A 26,585-nucleotide genomic window follows, 5' to 3' on the forward strand; every position below is an offset into this window, starting at 1 on the left:
AAGCACTAATTCGGTTATCTGTAAAAGTATTATTCTTTTATAACCATTTTACATGTGTATAGTTAATATACGTTCAGGAGATTAGCCTAGAAATAAGAAAACGATTTCCAGAATAATCAGTAATATATGATCATGTTTTTTAATGTGTGTCTTCAGAAGATAACAGTGCTTTGGGGTAACGTTCTACTGGTTATGATTTAGTAATACAACAACGTTCTAGGAGATGAATTCTTTTAATACAGTTGAAGCTAAAAAAATTTGCACATGATAATTCTTTCAGAATCCAGTAGATGAATTGAAACAAAAAGCATATATTAGAGTTCTACATTAGTTCTATCAATTCTACCCGTTGACGCCGGATTAATTTTATAATCGTACGCCATATGACCTAATATCTCCAGGGCAGTTCAACCAATCGGCTTCCGCTCTCGGGAATTATTACTCAGCATAAAGAAATAGAAACGTTTTATATAGAGGAATAGCAAGTAACAGGAACAACTTTGCATATTTATTCAAAATTCTCCGAATTTCCAGAGAACAAAAATTTTTCCGACTATTAACCTTCTTCAGGGTTCAAATCACGAGATGGCTAACAAGTATAAATAAAGTGACCTTTACGCAAAATGTATAACTCCGTCGGTGTTAATAGATAGATGAAGAATCATGACCAATACAGAACCAAATACGGAGAGCCTGACAGTAGAAGCAGGTGTAAATGATAATGTGAGCACATCTAATAGTACTACTAATTATGGAACTGAACCTCAAGGAACACATGAGAAGTTAGAAAATTATGGTGATATTGAAAAGCATGAAATACCAGATAATGAAGGGCAAATTCCAACCGCAGATGAGATTTTAAATAAGTTACCGGTCATGCCAGAAAGGTCAACTAAGGATCAACTTTCATCTATAGTTCTTTGTTTTTTCATTGCTTTTGGTGGATTTATTTTTGGGTTCGATACAGGTACCATTTCTGGATTCACCAACATGCCTGACTATATAGATAGGTTTGGTTTACAAGATGCTAATGGTGATTCTAAGACTTATAAGATTGGTTTGATCGTTGCCATTTTTAATGTTGGTTGTGCATTTGGGTGTATTTTCTTATCTAAGATTGCAGATGTTTATGGACGTCGAATTGGATTGATGTTTGCAATGATTGTATATATCGTGGGCATCATTATTCAGATTTCAGCACAGTCTTCTTGGATTCAGATTGTTTTTGGTCGTTTGATTGCAGGATTTGCTGTGGGTACCGTTTCTGTGTTGTCGCCGTTGTTTATTAGTGAGACTTCACCAAAAGCATATAGAGGTACGTTAGTTTGTTGTTTCCAACTTTGCGTCACTTTTGGTATTTTTATTGGGTACTGTATTAATTATGGTACATATCATAACTTTAATGACTCTCGCCAGTGGAGAATTTCTCTAGGTTTGTCTTTTGCGTGGGCTATATTTTTATTCATCGGTATGGTCTTCCTGCCTGAATCGCCACGTTACTTGATTGAAAAAGGTAAGATTGAAGAAGCAAAGAAATCTATCTCTTTCTCGAATGGTGTTTCACCAGAAGAGCCAGGCGTGTATACTGAAATCCAATTAATTCAAAGTGGTATTGACAGAGAAAAACTTGCGGGGAATGCATCATGGGGTCAGTTGGTTGTTGGTAAGCCAAGGATACTTATGCGTGTTATAACTGGTGTTATGTTGCAATCATTGCAACAGTTAACTGGGAATAACTATTTTTTCTACTATGGTACATACATTTTTGATGCTGTGGGATTGAGTGATTCATTCCAGACATCTATTGTGTTGGGTGTTGTGAACTTTGCATCTACTTTTGTTGGTATCTATGCAATTGAGAAACTAGGAAGAAGATTATGTTTATTAAGCGGAGGTGTTGCGATGGCTATTTGTTTTTTGATCTACTCAGTCTTGGGCACTGTAGGTGATGTGCATATAAAGCCCCAAGGTAATGCTCAAATTTTTATTACAACTCTTTTCATTTTCTTCTTCGCCTCAACTTGGGCGGGCGGTGTCTATTCAATTGTTTCCGAAATATATCCTTTGAGAATTAGGTCTAAAGCCATGGCCGTTGCAACAGCCGGTAACTGGACTTGGGGATTCTTGATTTCCTTCTTTACCACTGCAATTACAAATGAGATCCAATTTGCATATGGTTTTGTTTTCTTCGGTTGTATTTGCTTCGGTACTGTGTTCACATATTTCTTTGTTTATGAAACTAAAGGATTGTCATTGGAAGAAGTTGATCAATTATATGCATCGGGGATACCCGCATGGAAATCAAGTTCATGGAAGGTTCCTTCACAAGAAGACATGGCTTTCTCTGCGGGATACGCTGCAAAAGATAAGCCTGAAGATAAAAGACAGGAGTAACGAGTTTCTATATTGTTCATTAAAATATAACACTCTATATACACATATACTTTTAATTTTAGTCTTAGAAACAATATTTTAACTATTTCAATATGAAACATTCGATTACCTAGTTTAGTATTACCATATACCATTAAGCAATAGCTAGGAGTACATTATTAAACTTCGTCTTATGAAAGTTTGAATCTTGGAACCCGTCGAACGGTTTTGTTTATACGTCCCGTTCAGAATCAGAAGTATTATAGAATATAATGATATATGGCTATAATTATGTGAATTCATAAGCAAATAATTTAAGGAGTTTTTATGTACTAATATGATTAAGATAGCAATACCAAAAATCTTTATTGTAAGCAAACAGACACAAAACTTTATAGACTGAACTTTTTAGTATGAAATCTATTGGTTCTACCCAATGTTATATATTAGGCGACATTGTCGCAAACTGCCTTATAAGGGAGTTCTTCGAATTTAATTTTGCGCGGCTTTTTGACAAAGGATGCCGAAGAAGAAGTAACTATCAATCGCAATTTGGCAATCCGTCAAATATAAACCCCTTTAGACCGGCAACTAATAACCTTGGTTCTAATAAGAAATCATGCATGCATTGGGTGCAAACATAACCAGATACTATTTTTGTAGAGCATAAACTGAGTGTTAGTACTATAGCAATTTTCAATCCAACATTCGCAGCATGTACTTTTGCAAAGGTATAGATGGAATAGATTCTTGAATTTGGATCATGTTTAGTATCTATTCACTTTGAGGTTTTAAGGGGCCCTCATATCAACGGAGATTTGAATTCAGATATAAATGATTCCGATAGGTAGGAAGGAGTAAAGGGAATAGCTTATACTCTCAGAATACATATTAATTTTTCATTAAGCTCTAAATAATTTTTACTTTTTAATCCCGAAGCATACTATTCTCTGGAATAATATGACAGAAAACCAGCTCCTTAATTTTAATGTTTCGAATAAACGTCTATGGAGAGTTCTGGAAGATTAGAATAAGATTAAATATGAAGGGAAAATTGAAAGAACGATATATGCTTAAAATATTTAAGAATGCTTACTTTGAAAGATAATATTTGTTAGTTTCTATACTGGAGAAAAAAACTTCAACTTTTATTTATAGGTGTTGAGATTGACTTTGATTGGGTTAACAAAGTGAATACTACCAGTGAATATTCCCATTCTAAGACAAATGGGATGACCATGAGCTGATAAAATAATTAATTAAACTATTTATTACTGGTTTAAGTAATACCAATTACCGTTTATGGCAAAGAGTTCAAATGTGTAATCCCAACAATCTACTATATAAGGAGGTCAATTTAAAAGGTATTCAGATTGTATCTTAGATAGTAAGTTATACTTGAAATTATTGATTATATTATACTGTTATATTGTGTAAAACCTGAAAAAGATAAAAAGAATACTGAAATGAGTTCCCCTTTAGAGAAATCACTTCAAGAGGTTATATATTATAATGGGAGACTATATGCATATATTATATTTTTGGGTATTATTTGATACATGATATCAGAAAATTTTCAGAGCTTAGTGTTTTTCAAGTATAGGAATAATAATTAATTTTATTATCTATATTGAACAGTATCAAGTGTTAATTCCCTGCTGCAAATAAATGAAATCAAGGGAGGAACATAGCTGAAGCGTGTCAATACCGAGTTCCATATCTTCTGTCTGCCCAATAAAGAATTTTCAAATTAAAGATCTATAATCTATTGATATTTGTTTTACCTTATTTTATGAAGTTTTCAACACTAGGGTATATAATAATTGCAAGCTCAAAGATAGCTTATGGCTCATCATCGTTACCGATGGACATTGATGCCAACCCTAGTAATATTGACTGTGAGTGGATGAGCAACTGTACCCAGCTAGCAGAAATGCAAAAAAAAGACATGTGGAGCATACTACGATAATCCTCAAGGCCCAAAATTAATGGCCTGCATTTGTACTCTTCCCGACGATTATTGGAATAATATGTACCAATGTATTAAGTGCTCTCCTCAAATCGATGCAATGGACATCTCGGCAAATGAGTTGAGTGACACATTTAAAGGTGAGTATTGTACTTCTCAGTCAAGCTCAACTGAATTAGCTAGTTCATCTAGTCTTTCAGCAGCACTAAATATTGCAAACCTCCCGAATTTGAAATTATGGTACCTATCTATTTCACTTTTATCTTTCATTATTTAGTTAAGGTATATTACATTATCGAATTAATATACCAAAATTGTAACTTTGATAAAGTGCATAAATACTTCCTAGCTCGTATCTCAAATAAAATATGGCTCCAAAGCCTCTATCTAAAATTTTAATAAAGGCCTTACCATTTTATCGCATTGCGACAGGCAACGAAATTTTAAAATTTATTTTTCTCAGGAGGTTTAGCCCAAATTTTTTTTTGCTGAAGTTAGGCATAATCCGTTCGTGTTATTTTTGTAGAATATTGATTATGTCAACCCAGAAAAACAATAAGTAGAATACATGTGTTTCTTGGATACCCATATTCGAAAAATCTGGAGAAGCACCAACCTGGAGCGATTAAAAAGAGCGCGTTTCAGTTTTGATTGAATAATATATCTTATCAATTCTTTTCTAATGCGACAGTTGAATTTAGAGATATGACTAATGATGAATTCAAGGAAGAAATCATACACCCGGAGACGCTACGAATAAGGAGCATGATATCCATCAAATTTCAACGAAGACATAACTAGGCTAATCAGAAGAATTTACGCCTTTTCAAGAGAGATTAGAAACTGGTCAAAGAATACTAACTGATAGCAGTCTAGTATCCACAGAGTCAGTAGATTTTAATTCACCTATTTTGTTTGACGTTTTCATAGTCGATATAACCACGATCAATGAATATTCAGACCTAGCATTAACTATATATTAAGCGCTTAATGATTGGATCTTTAACATTTTTTGTAAAGGTTAGACAATATTTATATTAGATCCACTAGAATCAAGTATGTCCAGTATGCGGTCAAGAAATTCAAAGTCATTCTTTTTACGTTCTTCATTATTTGTGCAATCAGATATTCCAAAGTCTATCAAGGAAAGTTTTACTGACACGGAAGCATGGATGTTGGCCAGCCTAACATCACTATACGAAATTCGTAACAGGTGGAGCTCTTGAAGTCTCACTCTGATAACTTGATATATGTTATCCATATCCCATTCTTCCATTGGTATTTTTTCCCTAGACATTCAAACATATACATCCGAAAGAAGACCATTCCAATAGTCAGAAACAAGGAGCTTTGGAAAATTGATAGCAAATTGTGATTTCTAAATTTTTTCATTAATTACAAGTTCATTAAAGCACATTTCAAGATAACACTTTTCTTCGGAAATAAAAACACATCAACTCATTCTCTTCCTATGATCGGCTAGAGTAATGGTATAGTTTGATAAACACTATAAATAGGATTTTGATTTCTACATCAGCATAACGGTTAAGGCATCATAAATTATTCGACAAATTGTATTAGCTTTGAATACCTACCTGCTTACCCTCATCCTTCGCCTATATATATAATGCCTGAGTATGGCTACTTGTAGGCTCCTCTAAATATCCATAAGAGTCCCTGGGAGACACATTAGCAAATGGATCTTGACCTTCGGACGGATCTTATAGTAATTCCATGTGCAACAGTTTCTGGATCATTAATGACGTAGTATAGTCATTTGGTTCCCACCTACAATTTCATATTTGAAGAACACGAAGAATGTTTGGTGATCTGAGATAAAAACCATATAGGTACCACAGAGGAAAGCATCATAAAGACATCTCCTTAGAACCAAAGCTATCAAGTGGAGCAAGGTAGCTCTCTATCAATTTATCGCTAGTTATCTCCCTGAATTGAGCTGTCATTAATAAACTGGTGATGTAAGCCAGAGCAGACATAAAAGACGTAGTTCCTAGTGAAACGGATGCTTCATTCTTGGACGCTAATCTGAAACATTATTTTCCTGACCTCCATAATTTCGAATTCTTAATAGGTGAGTATCCAAAAAGACTCTTATGTTTTTTTTCATTGAAATTCTGAACCCTACAGTATACTGTTACATTTGGATCATCAATGCTGATAGCATTACTCTCTTTACCAGAGAAGTACATGGCATATATGATAGACATCCCTTAATCATTCGCTTGGAGTTACCCTGCATTTACTGTTTTGCACGTAATATAAAATGCTCGGCAAGTTATCGTGGCTATTATGAGATTATCAATTCATTCCATTCATCATTAGTGTTCAAGTCGTCTCACAAATAAAAATATGACTTAACCATTTTATTTAACTACGTGGTCTATAGACTTAGGAGTTTAGTTGATGCTGCGGTAGCTGGTACAATTTTGAATCAAAAATTATACGGATATTTGAAATTGAATTTGGTGATGGATATGACGCTTTCTATGTATTCAGCGCCATCTATTTTTGCAGGAACGTGCGACTGGGAAACGAAAGAATTATTAGAGCGAATTATTAAAACGGCAAGCTTTATTGAATCAGAACGCAACCATTTTTATTGCAAAATAATATTGAAAGAGAAAGTCAGTCAAATTTATAAAACTTCCTTTGTTTGTTCTATAAATTATTTCAACTTGACTTAATCTTTCCTCCTTTTCTCTCTATTACCCTTTGGAACTCTAGCAAGCCAATAGAAAAAAATAGTTCCTATTATGTTGATAGCAATAAATGCAATGAAAATACCCAAATCTCTCCATCGTTCATCAAAATAAACATTGATGGACCTCAAAAAATCATTAGTAGATGCCATTTGACAATATTCACATATGTTCGTAGAAGATTGATCCGTCAAGTAGCCACCAAAATGATTCATAAAATTTTTCGTATACTCTCCACATGTTTGTCCTTCTGGCGTATTAAAAGTCAATAGTTCGCTCTGCGAACAAGTTACTTTATTGTTAGCCAAACCTGTACCTAGAGTGCCTTGAACTAAATATGTAAACGGGGAAATTCGATACATAAAAATCCAAAAACCAGGCATAGCATCAGAGGTAGCAAGAACGCCACAGAAAAGCAAGCACAATGTAAAAAGCATAGTAGCCAAATTAGCTGCATTGTCAGCTAATTCAGAAAACGAAACACATAATTGACCCATAGTAGAGGTGTAAACGAAGAAACTTGTAAGAAGCATCCACATTAAAACACCGCGAGAGTCCACAGAATCTGTAGATACTGCATTCTCATACAACCCTACTGGATAATACCAACTGAAGAATGCTAAAGTACCAACAACTATTTGAATAGGAATTTCAGATGTGATTTGGGCGGCAATGAATGCGAACCAGGAATATGTTTTAGATGGTGCTTCTCGCACCTCATATAAATCTCTTTGTCGAATAAAATACGGTAACATTTGCTGAACCAAGGTATTGAATGGAATCATGAACATAAAAATAGAAAACATTTGATTTTGTAATCCTTGCATTGATTGATCAGCTTTGAAGAAGGAAAATCCATTGAATAAAGAAGAAGAAACAACCAAGAAAAGTTTAGAGTAAATATAAGTAGGTGATCTCCAGTTTTGCTGGAAAACCCTACGAGTTACAATTAGATACTGCTTCCAAATTGGAGCAGCATATTTTTTATGAGCCTCCAGCGACTCGTCTCTTGGTTTGATAGTTAATTCCCTTGCCATGAACTCTATTTCATTTCTAACAGTTTCATACTCGTGTGAATTTTTCCAAACATCGTAGTAGTTTTGATTAGCATGAGAACCAGGAGCAGCACCGACAACTTCTAACATCCATTCAGCCGGGTTAGCCTCTTTGGGACATGTATGAGAGCCGTGGTTTTCGAAATAACTAATTAAAGTAGAACACTCTTCACCTAGATCCCCGAAGTAGACTGTTTGACCACCTTTCTGCAAAAACAACAAACGGTCAAACTCTTTCAATAAAATAGCAGAAGGTTGATGAATAGTGCATAAAATGGCTTGCCCATTATCAGCCAATTTCCTCATAAGCCTACAAACAGACCATGCAGTTTGAGAGTCTAAACCTGAAGTAGGTTCATCCAAGAATAATAACAATTTAGGTTTGGCTACCAACTCAACACCTATAGTCAACCTTTTCCTTTGCTCAACGTTTAGACCTTCGCCTGCAACACCGACCAAAGCATCTGCATAATTATTCATTTCTAATAGATCAATTATATATTCAACATATCGATCCTTCTCTTTCTTTGAAATAGAGTTGGGTTGCCTCAAGTAAGCTGAAAATTTAAAGGCTTCACGAACAGTAGAAGTCGATAAGTGTAAATCCTGTTGTTGAGCATAACCAATAGATCTCTGGAAAGAGCCATCTAAGGAATGTCCATTTACCATTCTGACACCATCAGATATAATACCAGTGGTAACACGTTCAGACAAGCAATTCAACAATGTAGTTTTTCCAGCTCCAGACGATCCCATCAAAGCAGTCAATTGACCGGGTTTAACCCAACCGTCTACATGGTCTAAAATGGTCCGATCCTCTGACTTAATCTTGACTTGATAAGTTAAATCTTTCCAAAGAAAAACATCCTCAGAAGAAGGTACTTTATCTGTTTCCAAAGCCTTTTTGGGCTTATCCGCATAAAGAGCATCAATTTCATCCATACGACTAACCTTTTCATTCAAAGTTTTACTTTCAACATCGTTAATTGTTCTGAGATTTCCGGATTCCTTTCTGTGTTTCTTTAAAGCAGATCTTAAAAACAAGACAATTTCGCCTTTTTGCATAGCACCCTTGTTAAATTCCGTTAACGAAATATAGACCACCAAAAAGAAAATAACAAATGCAACTGCGATTCCAAAATTTCTCCATTTATGGGAGTTATAGTAAGAATACGAGATTGCAATATAGTCGGAACCATTTACAAATGTAGAGCCAGCTTTAGCACCGACAGTTAAGCAAATGTGTTGACTAGATTCAACTGATTGATATCCCAGGCCTCGGGGAACAAACTCAGCACAGGGGAACTGTCTTCCTGAAAATTCGTTAGCCATTAAAGATTCAAAAACATAACCAACAGGGTTGATGTAGTTAATCCAACGTGACCAACCAAGCATTTTTGGAGTTGGAATGACAAACCCGGTGAAAATAACCATAGCCAATAATAATACTGTTGCTGGAGTCATTGCACCTGCTAATGATGTAGACACAGCACCCAAACTTCTGAATAAGTGTGACATTACTAGGGTACAAAGAAAACACATTAGCCAATAAAAAAAGAACCGGCCGGGATTACGTCTTAAGTTCACCATAAAATATATAGAGAAATTAAACACCATTGACATCAATAACTTCACAGGCAACTCAGTAATAATACTAGCCAATGCATCAGCAGATGGCCGATACAAAGCGTATTTCTTGTGCTTTTCAACAATTGGTCTGGCCTCAAACAAAGCCATAATTTCCAATAAAGAAGCAAAAGCATTGAACAAGACTGAAAAGAAAATAGCAGCGCCTCTGTAATAGAATGAGCTAGTTGTTTGATTTAAATTAAAAAAGACAGAAGACAAAATCAACCCCATAACTAATTGACCGAAGACGCTAAAGATGGAAATCGAAGGGTCACCTTTGGTTCTAAGGATATTGCGTCCAATGATGTATTTTGTTTGCATCCAGAAAGAAACGGTATAGGGTGATCTAGCAGAGAGATGTTTAGATTGTCTCGCAACATGGGATTCGTGATAAGATTCTTTTTGATTCTTGGAATCGGTAACATTCATGTATTTATTAATATCATCAACCAAAGATAGATAATCTGATGAATTTCTCCAATAGATCTCAAATTCTTTTGCATTTTTTGGAACTCTATTCTCATGACCAGGCCTGACAACACGTTCGGCCGGGTTAGTTAAAGAGGTTAAGAAATCCGCAGTTGTTTGTCTTTGAGGACATTCATAGCCCATATCTATAAAAAAATCTTTGGCTCTCTTAGCATTACCAAAGAAAATTTGATAGCCCTCATATAAAACAATCACATTATCAAAGAGATCGTAAGCGTCTTGCGAACATTGATAAATGGCAATCAAAGGTGTGGCCTCTAAAATAGAAGCAGATGTTTTCAAGGCTCTAATGAATTCTAAAGCAGTAGCTGCATCTAAGCCTCTAGTTGCATTATCCCAACATTGAATGTTAGCACCAGATAAGGAAACTTCAGCAATCGAAACTCTCTTCCTTTCTCCTCCAGAAACACCCCTGACAAAATCGTTACCTACCTTCGTATTTCTAGTATGAGATAAGCCATAAGTGGCCATGTAAACAGATGCCATATGCTTAGCGTAAGTTTCCCGATCAACATTACCTCTATTTTGAGGTGTTCTCAATCTTGCAGCAAATTCTAAAGTATCACCAACGGACAATTGAGGAAAGTGGACATCAGTTTCCGCTGAATAGACGACATCACCTCTGTGAAGTCTTTCAATATCTTTCGGCGTCATACCATCGTAAGAAATTTTAGACTCCTCGCCTACTTGGAAGCCATAGGTATGGGATGATATTGTCTTCAACAAAGTAGAGCATCCAGAGCCAGGCCTTCCCAAAACTACTGTTACTTCGCCGGGTCTCATAATTGCATCCATGGATTTCAAAATGTCAAAATAACGACTTGGATCCTTCTTTCTAAAATGATGATATGTTTCCATCACAAGCTTTAGTATTGCATTTGAAACTGTAGGCTGATAATCGGAATCAGCAGCGACACCGTAAGCTCTTAAATCCTTATATGCTATACCAAGTGAGGAGGGTTTATAATAATTGGGATCAGAATCGTGTAATTTTCTCAAGTTCTTGACCCAATACTTAGCATTGAACTCATCACTTTCTGGATCTAACGAAGGATCAATATTACCTTCATATGGGGAAATACCTGGCACCTGAGACATATGTGACAAATACCGAATTAAATCTTCCGAATCGCTTGCATTGGCAATTCCTATCTGGTTAGTGCGAGAAACAGTTCTTGCTAATTCTTTAATACCATCTTTAGAATCTTCGAATCCTTGGTACCGATCATTACTCTCATCGACTGGATTGAATTCATGAATACTATAAGAGTCCGATAAAACATGACCATCGAGTCGGTAATCCTTAACATGAGAATTATCGCCCCCAGCAGACATGATATATTGTTGTTGATAATAAATTCAAGCTTTGCAATAGGTAGAAAAATCACAAATAAAAGTAAATGAAGAACTGAACTTTTCTAACCTGATTAATAATTATTAAATATGAATTCTTTGTAGGGCAATAAATATAAAAATTGTAGAAAAGTTTCGATGACGATAAAGGTACACCGAAATTCAACCTTATCGTATTTGCATTGCATATGTCAAAAAACGGTAATAAGCTTTGTGAGCTGAAAACCCCTACGCAGCAACCCCGGAAAAAACTATATACTAATTAACGCCGGATTTGTCAGCGAGTCCGTATATGCATTGCCTAATTTGGAAGATCCCTTATCCCAGGAATTGTATTTTTAGAACCAACGAAGACGGATATAATCCTTTCCAGACAGCAGATCCGTGAATCCGTATATCTAATCAACAAATCTTTTTGATGCTGCAGTACATTGTATAAGATAGAATAAACTTGTTTTTATTGAAAAAAATAAAAGCATGAAGGTGATTAAAAATAAATTTTAGGTTAGACTCTCTTCGAAACAACCAACAATCATTGAGAACATAAACATACATATGTAATATTCATGTAAAAAACGTTGAAAATTGGAGTATAAATATTTTATACCATAGTTTTGAGAAAGATAGAAAATAAATTAGGAAATACTAATAGATAAATTAGTTGGCTAGTTACCTAAGGTTATAAAATAATTAAGTGAAGTACTATATGTTAAATACATATAAATTAGAAATTTTGCCTCGAGTTGGAAATCGTTAGTGCTTGCCTGTTTCCTGCAGAAAGGCCTTTAGAAACATGATTAGCATTTTTTCCTTTATAATTAGCTGGAATTTGAATAAAGGCGTTTATATACCACCTAAAAGACACTATGATTTTGTCTTTCTTCTATATTCTCATGTTAATATCTTTATCCACTGGATTATCTATAGAATTTGCTAATCACGAGACCAATGGGACTACTATTTCTATCCGTAGTACATATTATCAGGATGACTGTATTTCTAATGTCATGACAGTGGACATAGAGATGGATTTGATGTGAAGGTATAGTGGATTTAATAAACTTGAATGTTTCTAGTTTGATAGATGCAGAGGAACGAGATGACCAACAAAGTTATCAAGACGCACATAATCAGCTAATATTAAACTTCATACCTTCAAATGATACTAGTCTGGGATTAGTGAAGGACTTTGCTACTCAGTCTCTTAACGCGGGCACCATAAATCAAACGTGTTATGATCATGTACTTGGGACACTCAAAAATCCTGGGAAAATTGTCGTGAATAGGAGAAAAGAATTAGATCTGTCTGCTGTGATCAAACGAATGACATGGGAAGAATACAGTTGCTATGAGGATGGTGAGATTAACGACATTGATTCAAAAGGGCAAAATGGAACATTAAATATAATTCATCTGGGGGCGCGCGCGGCTATCGAGATCGTCACCTACTATATAAAGCCGCCCCACTTGCGCCCCTCAAAAATAACTATTGCCGGAGATCTATCATCGACAATAACATAATCAACAACAAGATAAATTTGAAAAGGTCCACTATAATTTAGCCGTCCGGACTTATACGATCCACTCAAATTCCCAACAAAAGTTAATTAGTACCAACGTTCCACCAATGGGATGCACGTATTCGAAACATAACAAGCTGCCCATATCTCCCAAGATTGTTTTTACTTTTTAAACTTTTTTGGTATTGGGAAATTTGTATAATAGACTCCTTGACTGAAAGAGTTTTTTAAGTTTTTTAGTTAGAAGGTTCATGGACGTAGACCTCAATTAAGTAGACGATCAGTAGATGGAACTCATACCATCGGTTTTCGAAGCGTTTTAGTCGAAGCTACCTAAGTATTGAACCGATCTACAAATAACTGACGATTCTATACCGCTAATATATATTGCAACCCAGTATCACTACTCATATGGTACAAATAGTTGATAGAGGTTTTTGTAGTCATTTCAAAGCAATTTTTGCAGCTATCTTTGTTAAGTTCATCACCAGAGTCGCTACTTTACAAGTTTATAGGTTATGAAACTATACCCTGCAATTGGGTGGAAGCGCGACAAGCCCATACAATAACTGGAAGAGTGGTTATGTCATGGCTCAAAAGTAACACTGAATACTTTCGGAAGAACTACGATCTCACTCAATTCTAACGGCTGTGTATGATTATTTCCCACTATAGATCTTTATAAATGCTTTTACTGTGACTCTTTTATAAAATAAGATGATAGTAGGAGTCAGAGAAGGCTTAAAAGCAAAAATTGCAAAAAACGTGAGAATGAGGGTTTTTGAATTGCTTAGCAAAATTCCGATAATAACTATCGCTTTCGATTGTCAACCACTCACTGTCTATTTGGTGATGTGTTCTTGTCTTGAACATTTTAAAAATGGGTACTTAAATTATGGAAAGTGGCCCGAGCTGCTGGACGAGTTAAAGTACGATGTACCTGTGAAGATAAGAAGAGGAAGAGGAAGAGGTTTCTGTTGGATCGCCACTTAGAAACCGATTTTCCAAAATATCATTTTAAAAGACTGGCTGCAGACGTTGGTACTGGAAATTGTGTTGTAAGTGAAACCACCGATTGGTGTGTCAAGGAGTTTGTTGATTGCATTGAAACATGAGTTCTGTGTCATCCTGATATGATGCTCTCCAGTTACCCAAAATACATACATAAGAACTTAGAGACACTATGGCCTTGCCCAATATCTATATTACTTACATTTGAATTTCATAAAAATTCACTAAAATTGTGAATACTACCTTCAAATGCTGGGTTCATTGTAGTAGATTAGAAGTACGATTTTGCGTAGCGTTTCTCAAAAGATGATCGTCACTCACAGTGAGATCGAACATGAGGAATCCATAATTATTTAGAATAATGTTTAGTGATTCACTGATCCTGTGATGTTATGTCAATTTTATTACTGCCTTTTCTGGACTAGAAAGACTGGGAATACAAGCCAAAGGATTGCTCCAGATCTTTGAACCAAGAGCTTATCGTGAGTCGCATTCCCGTCTACAGGAATCTCGGTGATTAGTCGCCGACCTCATAACCAGTACATGTTTTACAGCATAGATAACTGACTGATTCATGTTTTTCATATATTTAAGAATGGCCGTGTATCTTTTTTTGACACTGTAGAACTTATATAAAGAGAATATACTATACCCTGCAATTGGGTGGAACCGCGACAAGCCCATACAAAACCTGGAAGCGTGGTTTTGTTTACTTTTGAGGGAGCCATAATATGGCTCTTTCTGAATCAAAACAAAAAAACATAACCTAGATATCATAGACTGCGCAAATTTTAAAAATATGAAAGTTTTATTTTTCTTCTGAGATTTGGACATGTTATTATAGACATCTATTGGATGTTTAATTTGGAATAGTGAAATTATATGAGTTGTTTACGTTTTATAATGATAACTGTAGAACGGTGGTTGCCAACCATTGGAACGGTATCATATCACTTTTTGTGTTCCTTTTTCGCGCTGTGCTGCAGATCATTCCAATCAGGTTTATTTTCACATGCACTTTAAGATTTTATCCTCATGTATGGTCTTTGAGAAGCAAAGGAAATATTCATCTGAATTATTCGATATTTAACGAAAACTATCACATAATACCAACTATCTATATGATATCTATGGATATTGCTTTCGAAGACATTAAACAAAGCTAATAAAATGGTGGCTTCAATATCCCTATCTTTTAAAATTAAATAAATTCTTTGGGTGGATACTTCAACCAGTCAGTCAAGGGTATGATGGAGGCATAATGGAAGATTTAAAAAAAGCCAAATTGGACAAGCTATTCCAACAATCCTCATGGGAGTAAATAAAGTACGATGACAAACAGCCGCAAAATTGTTTCATTATGTGTTGTTCCCGGTATTGTATTAATTGATGTTATATTTTCAAGTCTTGTTTGAGGGGGTGGGGTTATTCTAGCAATTATTGGGGGCTGGTAGTGCCGCAAATTTTGAAAATTTCTAGGGTCAAGAATGTAATTGGGGTGGTGATATCGCTCTAGCATTTCCATTGCTGATAAAAGTATCCTACTCAACTCATAGACCAGCAATTACGAGTTTGATGCAAGCAAGTTATGTATTAAGTCATTTCTAGCTAATAAATAGTTAACAGAGAAAGTGTGGAAGTGCTAGGGAGTTGAAAGATGAGAGTGAGAGTTGTAAGGCATTAGACAAGTTCCAGGCGGGTAAATGCGTATACTGAGAAGGAAAAACAAGCACAACAACTTTGTCGAATCTTTGGTCAAATAATACCTGGCAAATATCAAGATTCAAATGAATAAGATAAAAAAATAGCTTGTGAGTATGCATTATCTTCGTGATGGTTTTGAAGCAATATCTTCTATCGTTATTTGGGTACTAAAAGTTCCTGAACTCCCTTCATCAAATACTTCTTCACTAGAAGAATTACTATCATTTCCATATTTGTCATTTTTGTCTGCTCTATCAGCAGGTATAGCTTCGCTTTTAACATTAACTTGATTGGCATGCTTAAAACTTTCATTAGAACCATTTGATCTCAATATGTGTTCAAGAGTCTCAAAATCATTCTTCTTGTGTTCTTCATTATTTGTGTAGTCCGATAATCCAAAATCTATCAAAGATATCTTACCAGAAACAGACACATGAATGTTGGCTAGCCTAATATCATTATGCGAAATTCCTATCAGATGAAGCTCTTCGAGTCTTGATTTGATAACTTTGTACACTTCTTTGTTATTCCACTTTTCTTCTGGGACCTCCTTCCCAAGGTATTCAAATATATGCATCGGATGATCAGAAAGCCCGTTCCAATAACCAGAAACAAGGAGCTTTGGGAAATTAGAAGCGAATTCTGACTTAGCAATTCTTTCATTAATTAAAAGCTCGTTGAAAAACATGCCATAATACCCCTCTTTTTCCGGTATCTCCAAACACATCAAACTATTCTCTTCCCACAATCGACTAGAGTAGTAGTATAGTTTGACAAAAACTGGCGATGGAAGTTTCAAATCAGGATAAAATTCTGCGGAATCGTATATAACTCGACAATATGTGTTACCATCAATAGCATCAAAGTTATCACTGGCGTCGTTTTCTTTTACCGAATCTAAGTTGCCTGAAAACCCAGGTCTATCCAATTTTCCCGAAGATCCAGATGGGTCTCTAGGTCGAACGTTGAAAAATGGATCCAGTTCTTTAATACTTTTTACGTCGGTGCTGCTGGCAACACTAAAAATTTCCATCAACCTGGCCTTTGTATCAGCTGCATCACCAACACTTTTATAAAAAAATCCCGCTATAGCCGACCTTAAAGTGATGCCATTCTCCACAGTTTCTGGATTATTAATGACATAGTAGTCTATAATCATTTCGCCATCCACTATTTCATACCTAAAGAATCCTGAGAATGTTTGGTGGTCTGAAATAAGAATCCTATCCGTTCCGCAGAGGAAAGCTTGGTAGATATATTTGCTTAGAACCAACGCAAATAATACTCTAGGCGACCACTCCCTATCTGGGAAGAAGTTCCCAATGGAATGCAGCCTCAATCTTCTTCGGTTCAGAATAGCTGTCTTGAATTCTTCGAAGCCTTGCATCATTTTATAGACTCCTGTTTTGTAATCACCTATCCCGAAAACAATCTCGGGATATTGCGTATTTAAATCCGACTTAGTTAACATGTGAATGATATCAGGTTGTACCGCTCTTTTTCCATCTAATGGTGATTTTACAAACGATGGACTGCAAAAATGATTGGTTATATCACCAATATCACGATAAAGATGATCGATTGTTCGTGCTATTTCTCGATCAAAGTATTCTTGGATAGCTTGCTCCACATGCATTGCATCTCCCCGTGGGTAAGCATATTCTTGTGCTAAAGGTCGACGGCAAATATTCGATTCTTTAAGAGCAATATCAAGCGGAGCAAGATACCTATCCTTGAAATCATCACTACTCATCTCCCTAAATTCAGCAGTAATCAATGCACGACTACTATACACAACAATAGGTATAGAAGGCATATTCCCTAGACTCACTGATGCATTACCCTTGGACACTAGTTTCTCACGACGGTCTTGCCCATCTTCATTACCCAGAATCTTAAGCAAGTGAGTGTCCAAAAAGACTCTCGTGTTTTGTTCATTGTTATTGAGAACCCTAATAAATAGATCAAGATTCACCCTAATGCATCGATTCTCAGGGTCATCGTATGTGATAATATCACTATCTACCCCTGAAAAATACATACACGGCATTATGTGATAAGAATATGGTGTTTATTGTTATCCCTATAATCTTTGATTGGGTTACCCTTCCTTGAAATTGATTATGTAATTTTATAAACCATTACATAATTAAATGTCTTAACTAGTTGCGTAACAAAGCTTCGTTTTGTGATACCGTACTGCAAAATCTATGCAAGTTTGTAAAATACGACGTAAAAAGCATTTTGTCACTTGGCACTACATCCCCTGCATTTGGAGATTGCGCGTTTTTCCCATAGTTAAGATGCACACCCGTTTGGGGTAAGTAGTCAACGTCGTAAAATGCGAATGTAAAATCAGCACTTTTAATTTTTTGTCATTTGACGCAACCATAACTTGCAATTTGTTGTTTTTGAAGTGTCGCACGCTATGTTTTGCAGGTTACCCTGTGTGGTATCGTCATACAATTTAATCAATTAAATATGTAAAGTACATCATATCAAAATTGTTCATAAAATTTCCGTCTTTTTCCATAGTCTACATCAGCATTTTCCTGGTTATCAACTACGATCTTACTAAACTCGTCAATCTTGGTAATACCAAACCTTTTTTCGTGATGTTCGCATATCAGAACCCCACAAATGCAATTATTTCCTAGATGAAACTTGAAACAAGTATTTCTTTTATGCTTACTTTAATTAATCTCCTATAAATTGAGGAGGTCCCACATGAAAGAATAATGAAAGTTTTTGTTCACATTAACTTAATTACAATGAACAAAGATTCTTTTTTTATTAATACTAAGAGATATATTTTGGAAGGCGGTGAGGATATTGATTCATTTGAGATTACCAAATTCGACTACAGAAAAATATTCAATAACTATGTAGATCAGAATGTGAACTATAGAGAAATTTTGCACAAAATATTTGAAATTGAGAACGAATTAGACTTAGATATGGATCATGTGAGGTCACACTATAAAGATCATCCAGATAAGTGGAAGGAATTATTTATTTTCTTTTGCGTTATGCCATTCACGGAGTACGAATTCCATGGCAAAGATGGAAAATTGTTGAATCCTACTACTCTTCATGCTATTGGTTCCAGTCATGGTACAGACAATGTCCTTATTGAAACTTTTTCTGAACTTGAATTTGAATCATTCAACAAAATAATTCCGGAAGGTAGAGTGGCATTTAAGTTGGAGAATATCTTGAAAACTGACATATTCTCAAGTAATTTTAATCAAGATGAAACTAAAAGAATACTTACAAAATTACTTGGAATTTGCTTTAAAGAAGATTATATGCTTGTAACAGATATTTCATCCACTGATGAGGATACCTACAGATTAAATTTTATGAATTATTTATTCAACCCTATATGTGAATACGTAGCAGCATTATTAAAGTTTGAGATTAATGTCCGTACAAAAAATACTGCGGGTCGAACAGGAGTCAACACCAAAGTACCACATCAATCTAATGATATGTTCCATTCGCACCCAGATGTCGTGGCGTATGATAAATGGAAACATCGAAGATCTCTTGCTATCGTGGAGGTAAAAAAGTTACCAATCTTGAAAGGCGAGAAGGTAGTAAATTTTACGGAACCAAGAATGGTAAGTTTTATTATTCAAGTTGTTGCGGAAATGTTTTCTGACCACACAAACAAAGGCATGTTGACCGACTCATATACAACTATCTTGATCGAAATAGATATAGAACGAAGCATGGAAATAGTCAATCAAAAACTTACAGGCCCTGAAAACTGCAAATTCATAGCCTTGAATTATAGAATTCTAGATTGTCAATCATCTGGCCTTACGTTGAGAGGAGGGCTAATTTCATTCATCTATGAGGCATTTAGTGCTAACGAATACCAATTAAATGACGTTAAAAGAGGACTAGATGCAATTTATGACTATGTTCGTAAGTCAGACGAGGAGTACTTGACATATTTAGACGGTCTAGGTGAGAAAGCTGATCAAATTTTCAAAAATAATTACAGCGCTTTTATGAGAAAATTATATGTCATTGAGCCAAAGATTGCACTTGGGGAGTTCAAACGTATTGATGTACAAAGCGGGGTTACGTTTAATTCTCAACTTTTCAAAGTCAACTCTAAAGACGTAAAAATGTATCTCAAAGAAGACATCGATGAAACTGTAGAATTGATTGTTAAAGTATTTGACCCTGCCAATGCAAAGAGAAATCATAATAAATACGTAATAAAAAAGCACGACATGTTTGATAATTGTCGAAGAGCATATTTATGTGAGAAGCGAGCATATGAACGGCTTTTACCTAATTTTAAGTTTAACAGCGTTTATATTGCTCAAGAACCTGTATACGGGAGATTCTTTATAGGAAATCATTATCACGCATTGGGGCCATTTATCGTCTTGAAGTATTTGGCTAAAGAGACTCTACCACGCGATGAAGAAACCTATGAAAAAGCTAAAGAACAATTGAATATAATCCACCTTTATAACATAATACATGGAGATATAAGCCCAAGGAATATTTTATATTCTCAAGGGAAGGTATATTTTATTGATTTTGGATACTCAGAATACACAGAAGATAAATTAGGTTCCAATCCAGTGAGTGCTAACCCTGAGAGGATCAAGAGTGAACACGAACAGTTGTGTGGTATATTTGGTCAGCCTAATCCAAAGGAATATGAATAGTTAAATGAAGAATGTATGGATTAATAACTATATACACGTATGTATTGAGTAGATGGGAAGCTGCGAGATAAGTGTCGCATGGCATACTATTTGCGGCAAACTGCGAATGCGAACATTTTATATAATCATCTGCGATTGCTGTCTGATTAGCGTCATCGTTGGGAATAAATACTAAAGCACCGATCTTTTAATGCCTAAGCTATACCCCTGACCAGTATCACCTAGACATTTAGTTAAGGCAGTATACGCATTTATTTGTCTATATCGCCAGCACAGACACTTATCATCAACACATTAAAAATAAATTATAAATTACTAAACAACATAATTGATATAGTGATTTTAAAATATACTAAAATACTTAGAACTAACACACTTATATAGTAACAAAATTAGGATTACATAGAATATACCAATAGAATTCTCCACCTTTACTCCACCTTTACTCCACCGTTATAGGTCTTCTCTCAATCCTACTAATGCACTAACTTCGTAATGGTTTCTCGTTTAAGGAGTTTGATGCAACGTCGCACTTGCCAGATTAAATTTTGCATGAGGAGGATGAGCGTGTATATCATTTTATTATGTTATCAACTGAATGACTTTTCGTTATCTAATCATTTTTGTGATTACGTAGTTGCTTCAGCAAATTAACGATTACGTGCCGCTGATAAATTTATCAGCATGAGTAGGTAAAATTATTTCTTTTAATAATAATTTAGCAGCATCAGCTATAGCCATTAAAACTCCATATTATTACTTTAAGACAAACTGATTTAAAAGTTATTATTGCTTATAGTTCTATCTCACATATGGCTGTATGTATATTAGGTATATTGTCTAATACAACAACTGGTATTACAGGAAGTTTAAGCTTTAGTTCCAGTTTTAGTTTTAATTGAAACTTTATCTTATAGTTCTAGAGCTATTTCATTAGGTTATTTATATTATCATTATTAAAAATAGAATATACACCTCAAGGAACTATTACACCTTTAATAGTTACTTTATTAGCAATTCCTCTAATAAGATTCATTTTTATTTTTAATTTTTTTTTATTATTCTCAACTGAGAAATATAACATAGTTTATTCATACGACGTTTAAGTCTGGAGGTCTTTTATTAGATTCATTATCTATGGTTGTTATTGTTCCTGTTGGTATTGTTACTTTATCTGTATTAATTTATGCTATTGCCAAATATAGGTTTTTTACTATATGTTGAAACTATATGTGGTATTACTCCAAAACCAGAAATCATAAATAAAGTCATATCTATACTTTTTCGGACACCATGAAAAAAGTGCAACTGTTCTTTATTACTTTTGAACATACTGAATCAAAACAAGCAAACAATAGACTATCGCAAACATTGATTTTTAGATAAGATAGAATAATTAGAAAGTAATTAGCGATAGCAAAGTGATTAGGAGATGCAAAATAGTCGCACTTATTCGCAGGCCTTGACTAAATCTCTTGTTAGCATATATATAAAAGGTAACCATACACTTACTGGGACAGAAAATTGCCGAGCATTACTTATCGTACTAAGTACTCAAATTTTCTCTATGTTGGTTTTCGGTTTACATTTGAAGTATGCCCTTGTTAAAAGGCTGAAGCCACTTACAAGGATAACTTTCTGAGATATTTGTTTACACCCATAAGTGAATATGTTGCAGCTTTATTGAAGTTGAAGAGAAAAATACAGACGGCCAAACAGGAGTGCAAACTAAAGTTCCTCACACTACAAATGATTTATTTTATTCTCACCCGGATATTGCAGTAGCTTATACGGAGAAAATACACCACAGGTCATTACCTATTGTTAAGGTCAAAAAATTACCACTATTGAAGGGTGAAAAAGTGATAGACTTTAAAGATTCAAAAATGGTTAGATTCTTCATTCAAGTTGTAGCCAAATTGTTTTCTAACCACACTAACAAAGGTATGTTAACGGACTCTTATACAAGAATATTAGTTGAAATAGTCATTGAGAGGAACTTGGAAACAATCGAGCAAACAGAACTTTTGAATACAACAAGCCCATAGCTCTCCAATATAAAATATTGGATTGTCACTTTTCTGGACTTACCTTGAGGGGTGGACTTATTTCGTTTATCTATGAGGCATTCAACGTCGACAGTACTCGATTAAATGAGATTAAGAGAGGGTTAGATAAGATCTACAGGTATATTCGTAAGACGAACGAAGAATACTTAACGTATTTGGACGAATTAGCTGAGAAAGATGAAGAAGCCTATAAATCATTCTGTAAGGATGTTTATAAAGCTAAGGGGAAATACCTTTATGACACTGTAATTGGGCTTGGAGACTTTGCAGATATTGACGTTCAAAGTGGATTTACATTTAATTCACAGCTATTCAAAGTGAATAGTAATATCTAAATGAATATGTCGATGTAGCAGACCAATTGATTGTTAAGGTCTTTGACCCGGTCAAAGCGAAGAGAGATCATGATAGTTACACAGTCGGCAAACTGAAAGTTTTAACAAATCCAGGAGAGGATATCTGTGCGAGAAGACAGCCTATGAAAGGCTAATATCTATGTTTTTGGCAAATCCAATATCGGCGAGCACGACCACGCTTTGGGTCCATTTCTCATATTAAAGTATTTGGACAAAACCACAGGTCCATTAGACGAAGAAACTTACAAAAAACTGAAGAACAATTAGAAATAATACACTGTAATCAGATAATACATGGAGACATTAATTTGAGAAATATTCTCTATTGCGGAGAGAAAGTCTATTTTATCGAGTTTGGGTATTCTAATTATGATGATAACAAAGAAAAGCGCTCTAGGCCTGTAAGTGCTAACGAAGAAACTAAGAAAAGTGAACACAGAGAATTGTGTGAAGTATTTCGACAGCCTATTCCAGAAAAATATAGATATTAGAAGAATGATATACCCTACAATTGGGCGCGATCTATATTCGCATTTCTTTGGAATGGAATAGAATATTAGGTTTAGGCGAGAGGGATGCAAGACCGCTTCAACTCAACTATAACCTGTAAGCCCATGATCAAACTGGTTTTTATGTACTTTTGAGAGTAACATGACGTCTAAACTGAGAAGGAAAAACAAACACAACAGATTTGTCGAATCTTTGGTCAAATAATACCTGGCAAATATCAAGATTCAAACGAATAAGATAAAAAAATAGCTTGTGAGTATGCATTATCTTCGTGATGGTTTTGAAGCAATATCTTCTATCGTTATTTGGGTACCAAAAGTTCCAGAACTCCCTTCATCAAATACTTCTTCACTAGAAGAATTACTATCATTTCCATATTTGTCATTTTTGTCTGCTCTATCAGCAGGTATAGCTTCGCTTTTAGCATTAACTCGATTGGCATGCTTATAACTTTCATTAGAACCATGTACTCCCAATATGTAGTCAAGATTTTCAAAATCATTCTTTTTACGTTTCTCATTATTTGAGCAGTCCGATAATCCAAAATCAATCAAAGAAATTTTGCCTGAAACAGAAACATGAATGTTGGCCGGCCTAACATCATTGTGTGAAATTCCTAACAGGTGAAGCTCTTTGAGTCTGGATTTGATAACTCTATGCACTTTTTTCTTATCCCAATTATCCTCCTGCATTTCTTTCCCTAAATATTCAAATATATGCATCGGGTGATCGGGAAGCCCGTTCCAGTAACCTGAAACAAGGAGCTTTGGGAAATTAGAAGCAAATTGAGAACTAGCAATTTTTTCATTAATTGCAAGTTCATTGAAGAACATGCCATAATACCCCTCTTTTTCCGGTAACTCCAAACACATCAAACTATTCCCTTTCCACAATCGACTAGAGTAGTAGTATAGTTTGACAAAAACTGGCGATGGAAGTTTCAAATCAGGATAAAATTCTGCGGAATCGTATATAACTCGACAATATGTGTTACCATCAATGGCATCAAAGTTATCACTATCGTCATTTTCTTTTACTGGGTCTAACTTGCTTGCTAACTTACTTGAAACCCCGCTATCCGACAATTTTCCCGAAGATCCATAAGAAAGTTTAGGCAAAACGTTGAGAAATGGATCCTGTTCTTCAGTTTTTCTTGCCACCTCGAAAGTTTTCATCAACCTGCCCTTTGTATCAATCGCATCAGCCTCATTCTTATAGAAAAATCCGGCTATCGCCGACCTCAAAGTAATGCCATGCTCCACAGTTTCTGGATCATTAATGATATAGTAGTCTATAGACATCTTGTCATTCATAATTTCATACTTAAAGAACCCTGAGAATGTTTGGTGATCTGAAATAAAAAACCTGTCTGTTCCACAAAGGAAAGCTTGGTATATATATTTCCTTAAAACCAAAGCAAATAATACCCTAGGTGACCACTCCCTATTCGGAAAAAAGCTTCCACTGGATTGCAGCCTCAATCTTCTTCGATTCAGCAAATTCTCGATTTGACTCTCTATAGCTGCCTTCAATTCTTCAAATCCTTCCGTCATCTTATAGACTCCAGTTTTGTAATCACCTATCCCAAAAATAATTTCGGGATATTGTATATCCGACTTATATATCATGTGAATGATATCAGGTTGTACTATTCTTCGTTGATCCAATGTGGGTCTTATAATTGATGGACTGCCAAAGTAGTTGTTCGTATCACCTACATCACGATAAAGTCCCTTGATTGGGATTGCTATTTCATTAAAGTATTCTTGGATAGCATGTTCCACATGCATTGCATCCCCCGATGGATAACGATAGTCTTCTGCTAAAAGTCGGCTCCTGATACTCGACACTCTAAGAGCATTATCAAGCGGCGCAAGGTACATATCCTTGAATTCATTACTACTCATCTCCCTGAATTCAGCAGTAATCAATGCTCGGCTGGTATACACAAGAACCCGCATAAAAGGCGTATTCCCTATGTCTACGGATGCCTTACTCCTGGGCACTAGTCTTCCTGGGGAGGTATTTTGGTCGCTTCTTCCACTTCGAATCCTTAATAAGTGTGTATCCAAAAAAGCTCTTGCATTTTGTTCCTTGTTGTTGTGGACACCGTCGTATACCTCTGGGTTTACTACAATGCACTCGTTGCTAGGATCATCGATGGTGATAGCATTGCTATCTACCCCTGAAAAATACATACATGGCATTATCTCATATTAAACACTGGTGCTTATTGTTCATCCCTAGATCATTAATTTTTACATTTGTTTGTTGCTTACGTACGCAAGCCAGTGATTATATAATGAAATGAAAATTGTCATCTGATCTCCCATAACGAGTTGCCCATCCAAAATCAATATTATCATGGACACGATCTCGCACTTTAACCAGGGTTTTGGTTCTTTCAGTTTTTGTCGAATAACTTTATAATGCCGTTTGGATGCTAACTGATAATAGAATCATTATAAGATATTAATGAAAGCTACAACTTCTATAGGAAAGGTATTAGAGCCCTGACAGATCTTTTTGGAACAGAACCGTGACAGTGCGAAATATTTCTCCCGGTTTATAATATCTCGCAATTTTTAAAAATATGAAAGTCTTATTCTTCTTCTGAGTATACCCTGCAACTGCGTGCAAACCGTTCAACCCCATACTAATAGTGCAAAATATTTTTTGTTTACATTTCATAGTACCATGACGTCATGGTACTTTTAAATCAAAACAAATAAACAAAGCCAAATAATGTAATACCTATAATTTATATGTTCATCACATGCTTAACATAAAACATATGTCAAAGGTATTAGTGAAAGCTATTTCAAACTTGTCTCGCACTAAAACACAACTCAAAAATTTAGACTGTCGTTTTTCCCATGTAAAGCCTCTGGATATATCAATCCCCAATAATTTCCAGTGATGTAAAAAACATTTACGGTATATTCTCCACAGGATTAGAAGCTGCAAAGAAAGTTGAACTAATTACCAAGTTATATGTGTGAAGAAGGTTTGTGTTTTTCAGTTAGTAACGCTTTATAAAAGTAATAATTGGATTATGTACCACTTCGAACCCAAGCATCTGGAAGTCTACAATTAGTAAACTAACCATATTAGTTCCCCCAAAACTCACAAT

The 26,585-nt window shown here is 35.2% G+C and overlaps 11 protein-coding genes across 11 annotated transcripts; 6 read left to right on the forward strand and 5 right to left on the reverse strand. All coding sequences in view use genetic code 12, as the record gives it.

Annotated features, from left to right (window-relative positions):
- Positions 1-663: 663 nt before the first annotated feature.
- On the forward strand, positions 664-2,394 carry DEHA2B16500g (DEHA2B16500p; the record flags this gene model as incomplete). Its single annotated transcript, XM_457669.1, has 1 exon — positions 664-2,394. One exon carries the CDS (start codon positions 664-666, stop codon positions 2,392-2,394), a length of 1,731 nt encoding a protein of 576 aa, XP_457669.2.
- Positions 2,395-4,361: 1,967 nt separating this feature from the next.
- DEHA2B16522g (DEHA2B16522p) lies at positions 4,362-4,619 on the forward strand (the record flags this gene model as incomplete). The annotated part of the gene is made up of 1 exon (XM_457670.1): positions 4,362-4,619. One exon carries the CDS (start codon positions 4,362-4,364, stop codon positions 4,617-4,619), a length of 258 nt encoding a protein of 85 aa, XP_457670.1.
- A 781-nt stretch (positions 4,620-5,400) lies between these two features.
- Positions 5,401-5,568, forward strand: DEHA2B16544g (DEHA2B16544p; the record flags this gene model as incomplete). Its single annotated transcript, XM_457671.1, has 1 exon — positions 5,401-5,568. The coding sequence occupies one exon, from the start codon at positions 5,401-5,403 to the stop codon at positions 5,566-5,568; it is 168 nt and encodes a 55-aa protein (XP_457671.1).
- Positions 5,569-6,210: 642 nt separating this feature from the next.
- On the reverse strand, positions 6,211-6,339 carry DEHA2B16566g (DEHA2B16566p; the record flags this gene model as incomplete). Its single annotated transcript, XM_457672.1, has 1 exon — positions 6,211-6,339. One exon carries the CDS (start codon positions 6,337-6,339, stop codon positions 6,211-6,213), a length of 129 nt encoding a protein of 42 aa, XP_457672.2.
- Positions 6,340-6,396: 57 nt separating this feature from the next.
- DEHA2B16588g (DEHA2B16588p) lies at positions 6,397-6,570 on the reverse strand (the record flags this gene model as incomplete). The annotated part of the gene is made up of 1 exon (XM_457673.1): positions 6,397-6,570. One exon carries the CDS (start codon positions 6,568-6,570, stop codon positions 6,397-6,399), a length of 174 nt encoding a protein of 57 aa, XP_457673.1.
- Positions 6,571-7,043: 473 nt separating this feature from the next.
- On the reverse strand, positions 7,044-11,570 carry DEHA2B16610g (DEHA2B16610p; the record flags this gene model as incomplete). The annotated part of the gene is made up of 1 exon (XM_002770094.1): positions 7,044-11,570. One exon carries the CDS (start codon positions 11,568-11,570, stop codon positions 7,044-7,046), a length of 4,527 nt encoding a protein of 1,508 aa, XP_002770140.1.
- Positions 11,571-12,911: 1,341 nt separating this feature from the next.
- DEHA2B16632g (DEHA2B16632p) lies at positions 12,912-13,109 on the forward strand (the record flags this gene model as incomplete). The annotated part of the gene is made up of 1 exon (XM_457675.1): positions 12,912-13,109. One exon carries the CDS (start codon positions 12,912-12,914, stop codon positions 13,107-13,109), a length of 198 nt encoding a protein of 65 aa, XP_457675.2.
- Positions 13,110-13,825: 716 nt separating this feature from the next.
- Positions 13,826-14,101, forward strand: DEHA2B16654g (DEHA2B16654p; the record flags this gene model as incomplete). Its single annotated transcript, XM_002770095.1, has 1 exon — positions 13,826-14,101. The coding sequence occupies one exon, from the start codon at positions 13,826-13,828 to the stop codon at positions 14,099-14,101; it is 276 nt and encodes a 91-aa protein (XP_002770141.1).
- Positions 14,102-15,941: 1,840 nt separating this feature from the next.
- DEHA2B16676g (DEHA2B16676p) lies at positions 15,942-17,873 on the reverse strand (the record flags this gene model as incomplete). The annotated part of the gene is made up of 1 exon (XM_457676.1): positions 15,942-17,873. The coding sequence occupies one exon, from the start codon at positions 17,871-17,873 to the stop codon at positions 15,942-15,944; it is 1,932 nt and encodes a 643-aa protein (XP_457676.2).
- Positions 17,874-18,561: 688 nt separating this feature from the next.
- On the forward strand, positions 18,562-20,517 carry DEHA2B16698g (DEHA2B16698p; the record flags this gene model as incomplete). Its single annotated transcript, XM_457677.1, has 1 exon — positions 18,562-20,517. The coding sequence occupies one exon, from the start codon at positions 18,562-18,564 to the stop codon at positions 20,515-20,517; it is 1,956 nt and encodes a 651-aa protein (XP_457677.1).
- Positions 20,518-23,715: 3,198 nt separating this feature from the next.
- On the reverse strand, positions 23,716-25,659 carry DEHA2B16720g (DEHA2B16720p; the record flags this gene model as incomplete). Its single annotated transcript, XM_457680.1, has 1 exon — positions 23,716-25,659. One exon carries the CDS (start codon positions 25,657-25,659, stop codon positions 23,716-23,718), a length of 1,944 nt encoding a protein of 647 aa, XP_457680.2.
- Positions 25,660-26,585: the final 926 nt, after the last annotated feature.

The sequence above is a fragment of the Debaryomyces hansenii genome (genome assembly GCF_000006445.2).
Source record: "Debaryomyces hansenii CBS767 chromosome B complete sequence".
Taxonomy (NCBI): domain Eukaryota; kingdom Fungi; phylum Ascomycota; class Pichiomycetes; order Serinales; family Debaryomycetaceae; genus Debaryomyces; species Debaryomyces hansenii.